This window comes from Pseudophryne corroboree, chromosome 11 (assembly GCF_028390025.1).
Source record: "Pseudophryne corroboree isolate aPseCor3 chromosome 11, aPseCor3.hap2, whole genome shotgun sequence".
Taxonomy (NCBI): Eukaryota; Metazoa; Chordata; class Amphibia; order Anura; family Myobatrachidae; genus Pseudophryne; species Pseudophryne corroboree.
The window spans coordinates 325,279,856-325,297,520 of NC_086454.1; the positions used below are offsets into that span (position 1 = coordinate 325,279,856).

A 17,665-nucleotide genomic window follows, 5' to 3' on the forward strand; every position below is an offset into this window, starting at 1 on the left:
TCCCCTTCCCCCCACCCTGTATACCACCCCCAACATGCAGCATACCTGGATCCCAAAACTGAGTGTTCATACCAGAAACTTAATATGAACCTAACTGTATTGCACCATCGGCCAGTGCAAACACTTCTTGATCGGGGCCAAGAATATAATGACTCTCGGGAATAGAGAACAACTTATAAAACCACAAAATTAGAGGGTTGCTCCCAGCCATTAACCTTTCCCCCCTCGAAAACAAAAAACAAATGAGGGGGGATCATAAAGATCCACCCCCTAGGTCCCACTAATATCCAGAATAAAAACACACTCGGATATCAAAAAACCACCTATGTCAGGACAAGCATTCAGCAATCCCCCCTCTCCCCCCTTCCTCCCGCACAGAGACCGTTAATACAACAGGAAGAAAAGAGATCATACGAACCCCAAGGTATAACCAAACACAAGAACATATCAAGTATATCGTGATTGACTTAAAGGGTATACATATGTCCTGTCTAAGCTGCGATAACAGTGTAAAGGGGGCATTGGTAGCACTCAAACAGGCCCGCACTGAACTGCGAGAACAAGGTAGCGGGGGCTAAAGGGAACAGTGACAGCAATCAAACATTCCCGTATCCTGTCGCCTCGCCCTAACCAGCACATATATCTCAAGCAGACAAAATAAGTAACTAAGAAAAAAGGAAGAACAGGAGAAAATCAGCCTTCGGAATCAGCCGGATATTCACTAATCTGCAAGGGCACGTCTCGCCGGGAATCGTCTATCCAGCCACACCATGGCCTCACGAGGAGTCGTGAAAAACTTTGTTTCCCCATCAGCCACCACCCGCAGTCTAGATGGGAAGAGCATGGCATACGGCAGTTCAAGTTCACGGAGTCGCCTCTTGACAGGTAGAAACTGAGCCCTATCTTTTTGCACATCCACCGCAAAATCCGGAAATACCGATATTGACGATCCATTCCATTTCAAAGGGCCCTTAGTACGAGCCAGCCTCAGGATTGTGTCTCGGTCCCGGAAATGGAGGAACTTAGCAATAAAGGTACGGGGTGGGGCCCCCGGTGGCAGCGGGCGCATTGGAACTCTATGAGCCCGCTCTATAGTGAAATACGGTGAGAATTCCTCAGATCCAAAAAAAATCACGGAGCCACTTTATGAGAAATTCCTCAGGAGCGGAGCCTTCTTCTTTCTCAGGCAGGCCAATGAAGCGGACATTATTGCGCCGCAGACGCTCTTCCACGTCCGTAAGCTTTTTGCGAACATCATTCATCTGAGATTCCAGAGCATCAGTGCGGCGACCCAGCGGGCCGACGGAGTCTTCAACATTGGATATACGGGTCTCCGCTTCTCCCACTCTCTCTCTCACCCGCTGTAGATCTTGATGAATAATGGAGAGGTCGGACTGCACTTGCCCGATTTTATCAGCCAGACGTACTTCACTAGCATTTACCGCGTCCAGAACTCTCTGCAGTGCAGCATCAGGAGGATCAGAGGAGACGGAACTGTAGGCAGGAGAAGGAGGTGATACCTCAGATCTTGTAGCCTCCGCTCTCCGCAGCTGAGGGCCCTGGTCACGAACAAACTTATCCATCGCTCCCGCCGACGCGCCGGTCTGGCGGCCTTTCACCATTTTGGACAACACGGTGTCAGTGCAGGAGATATCAAAATAAATATAAGCCGGGCGTCAAACAGCTGCAGGTACGTACATAACTCCAGCAGGTTCACAGCCTCAGGATATATGTACAAAGTGCTTCCCCAGCACCCTGATCACAGTGTGGTGAAGAAGGTCCAGGTAATGGTCGCCAAGGCAGTATTTCCACAAGCACTCAGAGCGACCCAACACCCCTCTAAATTCCTCTGACAGGCTCAGAGGCGATTCACTTATATTCTGCAGTCCCCCACAAGTATATTTCGGCTGGCTGGTGCAGGCGGTGGTGGATAGCGGAGCCGCACTTCCGGCGTCGCGGGCAGCGCGTCCCGGCAGCAACCAAGACTGCAGACGGATCTTCAGCCGCGGCCTCCCCCGGGCTCCACAGAAGACCAGCGGGGCGGTGGAGGGGATCACAGCGCCCGCGATCTCCCTGCACTTCAGGCGGCTGCAGCGAGCGGCGAGCACACAGGAGCCGAACTTCCGGTCCCCGCACGAGGCGGCTGCTCCAGGCACAGATCAGGGCCCGCCGGCGTCCAGAGCTCCCGGATCTCCAGGAACAGCAGCGGCAAGTACAAGAGTGCTCCAGGGGGGGCAGGGGGCACTCATAAAGCGGTGGCTGCAGTGTGGGACCCAGGTGGGGGTACAGGATGAAGTTACAGGATACTGTGGCTGGAGAGCTGCACAAACTGAGTGCTACTCCATGCCCGTCCTGGCCACGCCCCCCGAGAAAATAAGATTTTAAACCTACCGGTAAATCTATTTCTCCTAGTCCGTAGAGGATGCTGGGCGCCCGTCCCAGTGCGGAAAATCTGCAAGACTTGTATATGGTTATTGCTTACATAAGGGTTATGTTACAGTTTCAATCGGTCTTGGACCGTTGCTATTGTTTGTTCACACTGTTAACTGGTTATGTGTATTCCAGGTTATATGGTATGATTGGTGTGGGCTGGTATGAATCTTGCCATTAGATTTACAAAATCCTTTCCTCGTATTGTCCATCTCCTCTGGGCACAGTTCTCTAACTGAGGTCTGGAGGAGGGACATAGAGGGAGGAGCCAGTGCACACCCATACTAAAAGTTCTTTATAGGTGCCCATGTCTCCTGCGGAGCCCGTTTATACCCCATGGTCCTTACGGAGTCCCCAGCATCCTCTACGGACTAGGAGAAATAGATTTACCGGTAGGTTTAAAATCATATTTTCTACATTTCTCTGTAATAAACTTTTTGCTGTGAAAAAATTCTGATACTCTAGTCTAGGGCGCTGTGACTCAAAAAAAAGTTTGGGAACCACTGCTATTGTGTACATTTTAGGGTAGAAGAGAAGAAAGCATCCTACAGTATATAACTGCACAGCACTCAGTATGATGTCTGAGAATGGAGACCTTAGGTCTAGTAATTGGGTCATCCCATGAAAATGGTCTTTTTATGTAACGTTTCTTACCAGTTTTCATGACAAGCTTTGCATCAAAATTAAAGCATGTCATGTACCACACAAACAACATTTACTTTGCACAAAATATTCAAAACACGATAAAAAAAATACATTTTGAAATAGATTTCATGTGAAATATAACGTTTGTTACCATGGAATGACCCTATTGTGGTATTGGGTAACACTCTGTATAATCCCATAACTAAGTAACTATACAGGCAGAGGGAACATACACAGGGGACGATTCAGATCTGATCCTAGATGTGCTAAAATTAGCCCATCTACAATCCGTTCCCATCTACAATCCGTTCCTCTGACATGCGGGGGGAGGTTCAGCACAGGGCTAGTCCGCCCCGTATGTCTAAAACCCCCCCCATCCCCCCTCCACCCCAGCCAAGTAGCTCCTGTGCTGGCTGCACCCGCCATGTTCTGGTCCGCAGCGGCTGCGTGTGACGCCACACAGCCGCCGTGGCCCGCCCAAGCAACGGTCCAGACACGCCTGCATTGTCCTGACCGTGCTCCCCTCTTTCCCCCTATGGCGTTCTGGCACGCCCCCTCCCGCCCCGCAGCAGCCTCTGCCTGTCAATCAGGCGGAGGCGATCACAGCAGTGAGATGCTTTCGCACTCCAGAAATGGCTTCAGCGCGCGATCACTGTTGTAGCAGCGATCGCCTCTGAATTAGGCCCTCAGTGCGAATATTTCCTCATTTGGCAGTGACTGCCTATTCTCCTTATTATCACTTCTATAGCACCAGCATATGCCATTGCTCTTTACAATTGGAACAAAGTAATGAGACAAGACTGGGTAATAGCAGACAGAGGTAAGAGGGCCCTGCTTGCAGGTTTACACACTATAGGAAAATAGGAAGTTCTTGGTGGCCTGTATTACCTACTCACACAGCAGTGTTGGCCTGCTAGAGTATGGAAAGGGAACGTATGTAGGTTATAAGTGAGTTGTGTGTAACCGGGTGATAATCAGGCAGTATGAGTGAAGGGGATTTGGTAAAATAGCCTATGGATGTTATGGGAGCAGTTTGGGAATATGATAAGCTGCCTGGAGAGGTGAGTTTTCCAGAAATGCGTAGGTTTGGAGACTAGAGGAAAGTCTTGTTGTGCGAGGGAGAGTTTCATAGAGCGGGTGCAAAAATGGTTTTTTAGACACGGAGAAAACCACTGGAGTCACTAGGGTGGTGCGGACCATACCAGGGTCTGATTCAGATGTGGCTGTTAAAGCAATTGCTGCTGCAGTCTTTTGCTGTTCACCAGAGGCGTTGGAACTGGGGATGGGGGGGGGGGGGGCAAGGGGGCAGCTCGCGCCCCCCTTCCCCCACCCAAACATAGATTGGCGCCGATCATGCACAGGAGGAGCGGTGTGCGGTCAGGTGAATGACCGCACATTACATCCTCCGCTCCATGCAGTGTACGTTGCTGCCGGCTGCCAGCGCTTGTCACTCTGACAGGCAGCAGCGGTGCCAGCAACATGAAAAGTGTCTCCCCCCTCTCTACCTAATTACTGACGGAGCCGAACTGTCCTGTCTGTTGCTGCCGCTGCTGCCAGCGCCTGTCACACTTACCACAGGCAGCAGCGGCGCCGGCGGCATCGAGATGGGATGCAGAAATGGACATGCGTCGCCCACCCGCCCAGAAAGACCACACTTTCACAGCTCCGAGTCCCAAGCTCCGCCTCCCCTGTAGGCTGCTCACCTCTAAATCAAAGGGACAGCTGCAGCACACAGACTAATCCCACGTGTGACGGGCAGCTGCCTTTTCCTAAAGAAGAAAGGAGGCATTACTTATACTCCAAATATATGATAATCGATGGCTCTCCGTAGTTTATAGTCTTTGTATAAATGTTTAATCCACACTTGAATTTACAGTATTTTATTTATTTTAATAAAGCTATTTTTATAGGCCCCTTCCCTCACCCTCCCTGTAAGTCCACCCTCAGTGCCCCTGCCTTCACCCTCCACGTAGCTCCCCGTCAGCGTCCCTGCCCTCATCCTCCATGTAGCTCACCCCTCAGTGTGCACTCACCCTCCTTCTAACTCCCCCCTTAGCAACTCTGCCCTCACCCTCCATGTAACTCCCCGTCGGCGTCCCTGCCCTCACCCTCCATGTAGCTCCCCCATCAGTGTGCACTCGCCCTCCTTCTAACTCCCCCCTTAGCATCCCTACTCTCACCCTCCCTGTAACTCCCCATCAGGGTCCCTGCCCTCACCCTCCCTGTAACTCCCCCCACAGTGCTCCTCACACTCTTTCTAACTCCCTGTCAGCATCCATGCACTCACTGCTAATTTTGTTGTCCTGCGTTCAGAAAGTCACCGCCCCCAGGGGGAGTGTATATTCGCCGTGCAAGTGTGCAATGCTATGTGTATGCCAAGCTGCTAAAATCCACTGTGTGCAGTGTGTGCGCAGCCCAGGACTTACTCCTACAGTGCGGTGAGAAGAGGCTGATCGGGGCCAGAGCTGACGTCACACACCCTCCCTGAAAATCCTAGGGCACGCCTGCGTTTTTACGGACACTCCCAGTAAACGGTCAGTTACCACCCACAAAGGCTTCCTCCTGTCAATCACATTGCGAACGCCCGTGTGATTGGATTTTTCGCACCATGCAGTTGCTGACCGGCGTTGCCCTTTGTTGCTGCCGACGCGCATGCGCATTGCGGTGCAAGCGCAAATAGTATCTGATCGCTTGCTTTGCGAAAACGTACAGCGGCGATCAGATCTGAATGACCCCCTTATTGTTGATCTGGCCTTCTCAATGTATTTCATGTAGATTTGGTCTTCAGAAATTTAGAGGCGCCAAAATGAGATTATATCTTCACCCCCTCCCCTAAAAACGTTGTGACACCCCTGCCGCTCACAATTCCGAGTATTTGCTAATATGGCAGGATGCTTACGGTGCTATTATAGAGTGTGCATGGTTTATGTAGTTGCTGGGTGGCATTATAGAGTGTGCATGGTATATGTAGTTGCTGGGTGGCATTATAGAGTGCGCATGGTTTATGTAGTTGCTGGGTGGCATTATAGAATGTGCATGGTTTATGTAGTTGCTGGGTGGCGTTATAGAATGTGCATGGTTTATGTAGTTGCTGGGTGGCATTATAGAGTGCGCATGGTTTATGTAGTTGCTGGGTGGCAATATAGAATGTGCATGGTTTATGTAGTTGCTGGGTGGCATTATAGAGTGTGCATGGTTTATGTAGTTGCTGGGTGGCATTATAGAATGCGCATGGTTTATGTAGTTGCTGAGTGGCATTATAGAGTGCACATGGTTTATGTAGTTGCTGGGTGGCATTATAGAATGTGCATGGTTTATGTAGTTGCTGGGTGGCATTATAGAATGTGCATGGTTTATGTAGTTGCTGGGTGGCATTATAGAGTGTGCATGGTTTATGTAGTTGCTGGGTGGCATTATAGAGTGTGCATGGTTTATGTAGTTGCTGGGTGGCATTATAGAGTGTGCATGGTTTATGTATTTGCTGGGTGGCATTATAGAGTGCGCATGGTTTATGTAGTTGCTGGGTGGCAATATAGAGTGTGCATGGTTTAAGTATATGCTGGGTGGCATTATAGACTGTGCATGGTTTATGTAGGTAACAAGAATCATCTTCTGGGCAGAAAAACACGCGTTGGCGCTGTCAGCAATCTTCATTCCGGGAGTAGACAACTGGGAAGCGGACTTCCTCAGCAGACAAAACTTCCACCCAGGGGAGTGGGGTCTCCATCTGGAGGTGTTCAAGGAGGTAACAGATCTTTGGGGCGTAACCCAGATTGACATGATGGCCTCTCGTCTCAACAAGAAGCTTCGGCGGTATTGTTCCAGGTCGAGGGACCCGCAAGCAGTGGCGATGGACGCCCTAGTGACTCCGTGGGTGTTCCAGTCGGTGTACGTGTTTCCTCCACTTCCACTCTTTCCAAGAGTTCTCAAACTCATAAGAAGAACAGGAGTTCAGGTAATCCTCATTGCTCCGGACTGGCCAAGAAGGGCTTGGTATGCGGATCTTCTGGATCGACTACTGGAAGAGCCGAGGCCTCTTCCTCTTCGGAAGGACCTGCTGCAGCAGGGGCCGTTTGCCTATCAAGACTTACCTCGGCTACGTTTGACGGCATGGAGGTTGAATGCCAGATACTAGCTCGGAAAGGCATTCCGAACAAGGTTATTCCTACCCTGATACAGGCTAGGAAAGGAGTAACGTCAAAACATTACCATCGTATTTGTAGAAAATATGAATTCTTGGTGTGAATCCAAGAGGTTTCCTGCGGTGGAGTTTCAACTGGGACGTGTTCTCCTCTTCCTGCAAGCAGGTGCGGATATGGGCCTGAGGTTAGGATCCATAAAGGTCCAGATTTCGGCTCTATCCATTTTCTTCCAAAAACAGTTGGCCGCCCTTCCTGAGATTCAGACTTTTTTGAAGGGAGTTCTGCACATCCAATCTCCCTTTGTGCCGCCTACGGCGCCCTGGGATCTCAACGTGGTGTTGCAGTTTCTCCAGTCGGACTGGTTTGAACCTCTACATGAGGCTGAGATTAAGTTTCTCACGTGGAAGGCTGTCACTTTGTTGGCCTTAGCCTCTGCTAGACGTGTGTCGGAGTTGGGGGCTTTGTCATGTAAAAGCCCATACTTGACCTTCTATGAAGATAGAGCTGAACTTCGGACACGTCAGCAGTTTCTTCCGAAGGTTGTGTCGGCATTTCATATCAAACAACCTATTGTGGTGCCAGTTGCGACTGACTCCTCAATTTCATCAAAGTCCTTAGATGTTGTAAGGGCTCTAAAAATCTACGTGAAGAGAACTTCTCGTCACAGAAAATCGGACTCTCTTTGTCCTGTATGATCCCAAGAAAATTGGGTGTCCTGCTTCTAAGCAGACGATTTCTCGCTGGATCAGGTTCACTATCCACCATGCGTATTCTACGTCAGGATTGCCGTCTCCTAAGTCTGTTAAGGCCCACTCTGCTAGTAAGGTGGGTTCTTCCTGGGCAGCTGCCCGGGATATCTCAGCTTTACAACTCTGCCAAGCGGCTACTTGGTCGGGGTCGAACACGTTCGCAAAGTTCTACAGGTTCGAAACTTTGGCCTCTGAGGACCTTAAGTTTGGTCAATCAGTTCTGCAGGAGCCTCCGCGCTCTCCCTCCCGTTCTGGAAGGTTTAGTACATCCCCATGGTACTAATGTGGACCCCAGCATCCTCTAGGACGTAAGAGAAAATAGGATTTTAATTATCTACCGGTAAATCCTTTTCTCGTAGTCCGTAGTGGATGCTGGGCGCCCGCCCAGCGCTTTGTGATCCTGCAGTGGTTATTTAGTTCAGTACTGCTCAGTTCTTGGTAAGTACTGTTTTGTTACTTGGTAAGTAATCCTGTTCAGCCATTGCTGATGTTTCAAGCTAGTTAGCTTGGTTTGCCTGGTGTGTGAGCTGGTGTGAATCTCGCCATCATCTGTGTAATCCTTCTCTCGAAGATGTCCGTCTCCTCGGGCACAGTTTCTAGACTGAGACTGGTATGATGGGCATAGAGGGAGGAGCCAGCCCACACTCTCAAGCTCTTAAAGTGCCAATGGCTCCTAGTGGACCCGTCTATACCCATGGTACTAATGTGGATCCCAGCATCCTCTACGGACTACGAGAAAAGGATTTACCGGTAGGTAATTAAAATCCTATTTTATGGCCTATGAGAAAATCCCTAAGCCCCTGTAACATAATTGGTTTTGACTGTAACAATTCTAGATATTAAGTTTTTTATTCAAGATTATGATGTTAATGTCAAAATGCAGCTGTCCATGTTTTTTGGTAAATGTACTAATAAAGCTGTGATTTTATGTTGCCCAGTAACTTTACCCAGAACCCTTTGCTTGTTTTCCCCAGGATGCGATTGGGAATGCATTACCAGCAGCCATGTGCCAGCGGATTTTCCGTGGCATGCAAAGTGTGAATGTTACCGGCAAGACCTCTGTTTCTTGTCCAGAGATCAGCAAAGAGCAGTTCACGTTGTTTCTAATCGACATTCTGAGGGGAACGGCAGAGGAAAAGAGCGGTATCATCATTCGGATGGTCTGTGCTGACAACAGCGAGCAAGTAACAGGAAGTCAGGCCCAGCAGGTTAATGTCAGCATTATCCGCTTTGTATTGCGTGTAATATTTCCACATTGGAAAAGGAGTTCTGTCTGCCGTGTATGGTATTCTGCAGCAATATATGGATGTTGGTCTGTGTGATTCAGTGTGGTGCGCGACCAACGTTCAAGGTGGTACTTCGCAAGCAGCGGGGCAAATGTATTAAGCCTGGAGACAGCATAAGGAAGTGATAAACCAGTGATAAGTGCAAGGTGATAAACTCACCAGCCAATCAGCTCCTGTTAATTTACATATTGGCGCTGATTGGCAGGTGCGTTTATCACCTTGCACTTATCACTGGTTTATCACTTTCTTATGCCGTCTACAGGTTTAATACTTCTGCCCTTCTCTCCTCACGGCACGCTAGCAGGGGACATATCCAATAAGCACCAGATTCTTGCAGTAAAAATGAACGTCCCTTTTGCGCCCTATTGCTGATTAACGCAGCTATGCGTGCTTCCGATTCCAGCGGCATCCAACTGCATAAGAAATGTGCTTGATGATAACTTTTTTAAAACCATTTGGATATTGAAAAATAAATAAATGGGGAAATCAGTCAGTACAGATGGAGCCTTCCTTATCTTGCTTCCCGAGGCGCAGGTGTCCAACTAGTCACGCCGGGAGTGCACGAGCCGCTTCCCATTGTAAACGTCTCTGTCTGGGCGCGTCCGCCCACCCGCCCGGACGGAGACGCTCTCCATTAAAGTGATTGGGGAGCATCTCCTTCCGGGCGCGTGTGCCCGTCCAGTTGGAGACGCTCACAGTGACTAGGTGCGCCCAGGCGGGCGCGCCTAGTCACCGATGGAGCCTGAATAACGGATTCTCCATCTGTACCATAAAAAACTTGCACAGAAAAATTGGATAACATTCTAGATATCTATTACTGTCCAATAGCCGAATATTCAGAGCTATTAATAGCTTTTATATGACTGATCTTTCCTTCTTTTTTTTTTTTCTTTAACAGGTTAGAAATGATATAAAACTATTTTTGTTCTAGTTATTTATAGGAGGGCATAAAATAAAAATGGCTATTAAATGATTTAAAAATCATTTTAAGACTTTTTGAAGATTTGTTGAAAGACCTGTAACTTTTCCCTGCAGCGTTAAAAACTCCTGTATCATCCATACAACACCCCCATATACCTGTCCCCAGATCTTTTAACTCATTATTCTGCACTTTTCAGAATTGCACCTGTTGGCGCCGGTAACCGTGGAGCCAGGACGCCGCAACTCCCGCTTACCCCCGCCCGGCGCCTAGCAACAGGTGGATACCGGGCACAAGGTTTTCTGGTCCCCGCCCGGTACCTAGCAACAGGCAGACGCCGGGCGCAAAGTCTCCTGGTCCCCGCCCGGCGTCCTAGCTACAGGCAGACACTGGGCGCTGTGAGCCGCCGGATCCCTAGCAACGGGAACGCCGGAGGCAGATGGCGTTCCCCGTTGCTGGGTAACAGCTGCACGATATTTGCAATTTAGGGGTTTCTTCTTTGATTGGTGCAGCACCATTTATATTCTCTACCTGGTCACTCCAAAGACGCTGGTGATAGTTCTTACTTCTGTGTGAACCTGTCCGCTCGTTAGAGATCCTGCCTGTGTCGTGCTGTGACCTGGGGACTTTGATCGATTCTTGACCAGATCTTGCCAGCCGGTGTTCAGGTTTTCGTGGAGTATCCACGCTAACAGTTCTTTGTTTATATTTATATCTTTAACATCCCTGAGCATTGTTGCTCTCACTGTTTATTTGCTTATAACATCTAAGACCATTGTTGTTCTCATTATCACTCGTGCATTGGTGTTGCAGGGTTAGTTAGGTTCCCCCTTAGTCACTCGCAGTCTCGGGTGGTGCCTTGTCACTTAATAAGACCAGGGGCATCGGAGTTTGGGCGGACCTAATTCGCCCATTCAAACGCGGCTGCCGTGGGCAGAAGAACACTAGCACCGCCGGCACCATCCGACCACTAAGAGGGGTAACGGAGTCAGGGGTAGAGCACGAGTTGCTGCAGACATCCATTCTAGCTGCAGCTTTACCTGTGAGTGCTGGAACTTCCCAGTTGTCGCATACTCCCCTGAGTTCCAGGTACTCATCCATAACAGCATCCCAGTTATGAAATGTAATTATTACCCAAATTAGGTTTTTCCCTGACTTTTCACCTGCTCTGAAGCTGCGAGAAGAAAGCTGCGATAAACCCTATTGAAATTACCGCGGCTAGAATTCTCTCGTGCAAGTGTATACCTAAATCCCTGTGTCCGACCGCAAATTCATGCGCAGTGCGAAAAAAAAAATGAAGGTGGCTAGTTGGATATGCCCGCAGGTTTTAGGGATATCCATGGCTGAGCACAGTTAGTTATAGCTAAATGAATGCGGTACTAATTAAGTCACCTGTACTCAAGCAGGGATATCCCTAAAGCCTAAACTGTTAGGTTGACTTGTGGACTGAGTTTGGGAACCACTGCTTTTAGGGTTTTGCTATAAATGTACACTATATTTTGTCTTTGGCATATTCTAGATTACTCTAAGGACTGCTAGTGTACAGACTGGTGTGTTTTTGGGCAGATGTAACATGTGCAGAGAGAGTTAGATTTGGGTGGGGTGTGTTCAAACTGAAATCTAAATTGCAGTGTAAAAGTAAAGCAGCCAGTATTTACCCTGCACAGAAACAATATAACCCACCCAAATCTAACTCTCTCTGCACATGTTACATCTGCCCCACCTGCACTGCACAGTGCAGGTGGGGCAAAATCTTTCTCTAATGGTTTTCCCATTCGAGAAAGAGAGATTTTGCGATCAGGTCTGAATTGGGCCCTAAATCTGTCATTTATAGCCGGCGATATGGAATGCAATAATAGATGAAAGAGAAATATTTCTATTACAGTACTTTACCTGTAGTCTATAAAAGTTGTCAGTAAGTGTGCTGGTGGAGCCATTGTTCTGCTCTCTGTCCATCTTGTTCGTGTAATCTGTGTGCAGCCAGATCCCAACCATCGCAGTATTGGGTACTGATAAATACAGTGATGTTCGTCATCTGCATCTCTCCGTACGAGGCTGGTCCAGTGTCTGTGTGTCTGTACTGGTGAGGGTACGTTCTGTTAGCGGGTTCACTACGATATGCCGGCGGTCGGGCTCCCTGCGACCAGCATACCGGCGCCGGGAGCCCGACCGCTGGCTTACCGACAGTGTGGCGAGCGCAAATGAGCCCCTTGCGGGCTCGCAGCGCTCGCCACGCTATGGGCACGGTGGCGCGCTACGCGCGCCTCACTATTTTTATTCTCCCTCCAGGGGGGTCGTGGACCCCCACGAAGGAGAATAAGTGTCGGTATGCCGGCTGTCGGGCTCCCGGCGCCGGTATGCTGGTCGCCGGGAGCCCGACCGCCGGCATACTGAAGACCACCCCTGTTAGCAATTAGCAATTGCCTGGTTAATACCACAGTATCTGCCATTTAAACTGCCCAGTGGCTCTCTCTTTGTCAGACTACAAGTCCAAAATCATGTAGTGATACAGAGTGCAGGTGAGTCCTTCCCATCATGTCAGCTCACTCCTACTACCACCATACTGGACCCCTCCTACTGTCGCACACCACCGTTACTGATTGCAGGAGAAATGGGTGATTGGGGTCTCTCGGCACTTCCTCCGGTAACCAGTTGTATTGTGACCAAGTATCGGACCCCATCCCCTAAAATAACATATCTTCCATATGGGAATGCTGATTGCATGTATCATGTGATCATCCTGCAGCGGGGTGTTGTTCGGAAAGTACACACATGCCAAAGGCAAATATATTTTTTCCAAATCACGATAGAGTCCCTCTAGAATATGTATTACCCTGTATGTGCCAGGGCTTTGCAGTATAGTAACAATACTACTATAGAATAAGCCATAATCTCTGCGTCTGTACATCCTGGCCGTGTGACCCAACTTTGTCTCCTATTCCTAGTTCTTGGAAGATTTGGTCCTTGCGGTGGTTTACGTTCTGCGCCATCAAAATGCACTGAGTGGGTGGAGTCTGGAGAACACCCGTGACTGCGGCTCTGGAGCCCGCGCTTTGGCCTTGCAGCTATTGTCGCAGATAAAACCTCCTGGTACTGTTTGTTTTACAGTCTTCTGAGATTCTGCTTTATCATACGTTATATATTGATCATTCGTACAATTTATTCAAGGGTTCCACAGATACTAATATTGGTTTCAGGGATCCCGTATTAGGAAATTATATATTCTGGTTGTCCCCCCCCTCTCCATTTCTGAGCAGGCCCCAAATTGTTTTCCTTCTACATTCGTTGGAACAAGAGATATTGCTGCTAGATATTAATGTACAGTATATGACCGTCTGTATCTGCGAGCTAAATAATCCTGAAAGAAATTAAGAGTCTATACTGGGCTGAATCATTCCAACATTCTATCTGTCCCATAAATGCCTCATTAAGTGCAAAGGGCTAATCTATCGTACATTACACTGCTGCATTGAAGAAGCAATTGACTTGCCCTCTTTGAGGTAACATCACCACTCCTGGCGATAATTACTATAGAATCATGGCAAGCAAAACTGACATGCAATGCTTTGCTATCTCAGCTTTTTGTTATGCATGAACAGTCTTTCGCCTGTTATTGAAGTAAGTAGGATGTGATTTTAGTTGTTTGGTTATGAAGGGAGTGGAAATACGATTTACCTTTTAAAACATGGACCCCGTTCTCCTTGGGTTCATCCTTCACTGATCAGTCTACTCTGCTGACTTGTTATATATAAACCCATCAGATTCTAGAATGCCGTGTTCTGGTGTTCCTCAGGTTGGTTACAAATAATAACATTTGTGTTTTTGTTTATGTATCTTGCAGGTGGGCAAACCCTTGAAGGACCAGAGCTGATAACGTCCTCCTATACAAGGGTATCTGTAGAAGACTGGCTGTATAAAGTCCCGATGATTTCCATGTTCCTTAGAGTTGTGGTTACATTGGGGGTATCCGTCATGAAGAAGAATCCAGAGCACCACAAAGACATGAGCAGTTTAATACCCATGTGCCGGAGAGGGAAACACACGTCCTTTGCCAGCCTCCTGGACTTTCCTTCCATCATGTTCCTGAACACTCTCCTTCCATCAGAGATGCAGCACAAGTGGCGACTCCTGTTTTCCACCAGCATCCATGGAGAGAGCTTTTCCCAGCTGTGTGGCCACCTGGTGGACCAGGGCCCCAGTTTGCTAGTCCTGAGGGACCGCGATGGGTTCATCTTTGGTGGCTTCGCATCACAGAATTGGGAGGTCAAACCACAATATCAAGGTGAGAATGAGTGGTGGTATCCACTATAATGTTGCCCTCATTCTAGAATAGACTTTTCTAGACTGAAATCACTGAACACAAAGCATAAATGTGGGCCTACGTCACATCCCATGGCCACTCTCCAATGACATTATGTAAATGTGTTTATTATTCTCCTGTAGGTATAAAGCGTCACCATATTACGTCGCACTTACCTTTAGAGGGAACCTAATTCTCTGCATATGTCCCAGATACAGCTGATGGGGGACTGACAAACTGCACCGAACCTATGGTTTACATGTATGGTACCCTGGTCACGTCATACGTGAGCAGTTATTTGTTATGTACATCGGGCCACAGTGACCGCTAACTGCAGCTTGATTGATATGCTGCGACCGTTTGGGATGGGGAAGGGATGGGCAAGGCCAGCGTTTCATAAAACAGGGGTGTGTTGGCCATGTTTTCTGTGCTTGCCGAGGCCAAGACGCAGCTTCACCGGCATCGGCAGCAGGAAAACACCGACCATCATGAGTACCCTCAGGCTTACTCAGATGAGTGATGTTCCCGCAGAGTAATAATAATCATAATGTTATTAATACAGCACTTATCTCTCAATAGGACTCAAAGTGCTTCACATTTTCCTTTACAATGCAAAATACTAAATTTGCTCAACAAGGGACATTAGTGAGACACGTGATAAAACAGAAGAGTCTTGGGCCTGTTTCTGAAGGGTTATAGAGTGGGAGCCTGTGGAACTGTGGGGGAAGCGAGTTCCAGAGAGTTGGAGCCGCAAAGCTGAAAGCTTGATCCTCAGATGAGTTCAGGGAGGTTCTAGGTACTGCTAACAGTCCTTCATCTACAGGTCGCAGTGGTACAGTTAGAGATCAGAAGCTGCTTCAGGTACCTTGGGCCCTGGCCATGTAGGGCTTTGTAAGTCAGTAAGCCAATATTGGAAACGATTCGCCATCTTACAGGCAGCCAGTGATGGGAGTAGAGGATGGGTGTTATGTGGCTGGAACGGGGCTGCTTGGTTAATATCCTGGCAGCTGCATTTTGTACCATCTGCAAGTGGTGCAGGTCTTCTGCTGGGAGACCAAGGTAGAGGGCATTGCAGTAGTCTAGGTGATGATACAAATGCATGTATGACTTTAGGCTGGTCTGCTGACAGAATTAGGACAAAGCAGCGAATCAGAGAAGCCGTCAGGAGGCGGCTATTTACACAAAGACACCTCCTGCGGCATCAGCATATTATTGCACAGCAGCTGCATACCGGGATCCGGTCAAGGTGCAGGCTATTGGGATCCTGGCAGCTGGAATACCGACGCCGGACTCTCGACACCATGCAGAATACCTGCGCCGGAATCCCATAACAGTCATGACACTGTATCCGGAATATTGACAACTGGCACCTTGACCGTGAGAATAGCGGTAGGGTTAGGTTCAGGAGCCACCCCTGGAGGTTAAGTTTATGCTGCGGGGAGCGGGTGGTTAAGTTTAGGCAGCAACGTGGATTCTTAGGGTTAGGCAGCGGGAAGGGAGGGGTAGGGGACAGGGGAGAACATAGGTAGCTCACCCCTGACGGGATTTAAATTGTCGGGATGCTGGCGTTGGTATACTGAATTCATACTAAACCTGTACAGAGACACAGCTGCTGTAGGAACTATGGGGCCGATTCAGACCTGATCGCTGCTGTGGGTTTTCGCACAGCGGGGGATCAGACACAAACTACGCATGCGTATGCACCACAATGCGCAGGCACAAAGCGGATGGCCGCTCAGCGATGGGTTTGTGCAAATGATACATTCGCATGGGCGATTGTAAGGAGATTGACAGGAAGAGGGCGTTTGTGGGTGGCAACTGACCGTTTTCAGGAGGTGTCTGCAAAAATGCAGGCGTGTCCAAGCGTTTGCAGGGCGGGTGTCTGACTTTAGAGCCGGTCCTGAACAGCCTGAAGTGATCGTAGCGGCTTAGTAAGTCATGGGCTGCGCAGAGACTGCACAAAATCTGTTTCTACAGCTCTGCTACACATGCGTTCACACACTTGCACAGCAAAATACACTCCCTCTGTAGGCGGCGACTATCTGATCGCAGGACAGCAAAAATCGCCTGCTAGCGATCAGGTCTGAATTACCCCCTGTGTCTATCTCTGTGTAGGAGCATGTATCACAACCAGATACAGAATAAGAAGCCTATATATGTAATTACAGCGGCATTACTACACCCCCTCTACAACGCAGACCTCTTCATTACTATTTATTGCATGATCTGCTCACTATCACACTGAGCCAGCGGAATAATCACGTTACTGCTGCGTTGTCTTCTAATATTGGGGCAGATGTATTAACCTGGAGAAGGCATAAGGAAGTGATAAACCAGTGATATGTGCAAGGTGATAAAGGCACCAGCCAATCAGCTCCAATATGTAAATGAACAGTTAGGATCTGATTGGCTGGTGCCTTTATCACCTTGCACAAATCACTGGTTTATCACTTCCTTATGCCTTCTCCAGGTTAATACATCTGCCCCAATGTCCCTTCTAGGGCTTCACCATATAATGGACGAACTCTGTTACATGTGTCTTGTCACGTCTTATTATGTGACACACAACTGATTCCATTCAGTGATATCACCGTACTGATGTGTCTGCTTTCTCCTATGTATTATTATTGGTAACATTAACACAGCTATTACTGTACATAAGAGCCTGACAGGCGCTGCTTGTGTATGCATATACAGAATGTGTGTGTGTGTGTGTGTGTGTGTGTGTGTGTGTGTGTGTGTGTGTGTGTCCTGCAGTCAAGGACATGCAGGCGACGGACAAAACTTGGCACACTGCACCCCACATCTCTGACTGGCGTCCCTAAGAATAAAAGATACGTTTTAAAACCTATTTCTCTAACGTCCTAAGTGGATGCTGGGGACTCCGTAAGGACCATGGGGAATAGCGGCTCCGCAGGAGACTGGGCACATCTAAAGAAAGCTTTAGGACTATCTGGTGTGCACTGGCTCCTCCCCCTATGACCCTCCTCCAAGCCTCAGTTAGATCTCTGTGCCCGAACGAGAAGGGTGCACACTAGGGGCTCTCCTGAGCTTCTTAGTGAAAGTTTTAGATTAGGTTTTTTATTTTCAGTGAGACCTGCTGGCAACAGGCTCACTGCATCGAGGGACTAAGGGGAGAAGAAGCGAACTCACCTGCGTGCAGAGTGGATTGGGCTTCTTAGGCTACTGGACAT

General features: G+C 48.6%; 1 protein-coding gene across 6 annotated transcripts in view; it reads left to right on the forward strand.

The window, feature by feature from the left end:
• The window catches only part of MEAK7 (MTOR associated protein, eak-7 homolog), a 52,941-nt gene that overhangs the window by 21,189 nt on the left and 14,087 nt on the right, over nucleotides 1-17,665 (forward strand). For all 6 annotated transcript variants that reach the window (XM_063945712.1, XM_063945713.1, XM_063945709.1 and 3 more), the window contains exons 3-5: nucleotides 8,941-9,174; nucleotides 13,117-13,261; nucleotides 14,013-14,453. In XM_063945712.1, the coding sequence (XP_063801782.1) occupies nucleotides 8,941-9,174; nucleotides 13,117-13,261; nucleotides 14,013-14,453 (820 nt within the window). The remainder of the gene's footprint in view (nucleotides 1-8,940; nucleotides 9,175-13,116; nucleotides 13,262-14,012; nucleotides 14,454-17,665) is intronic.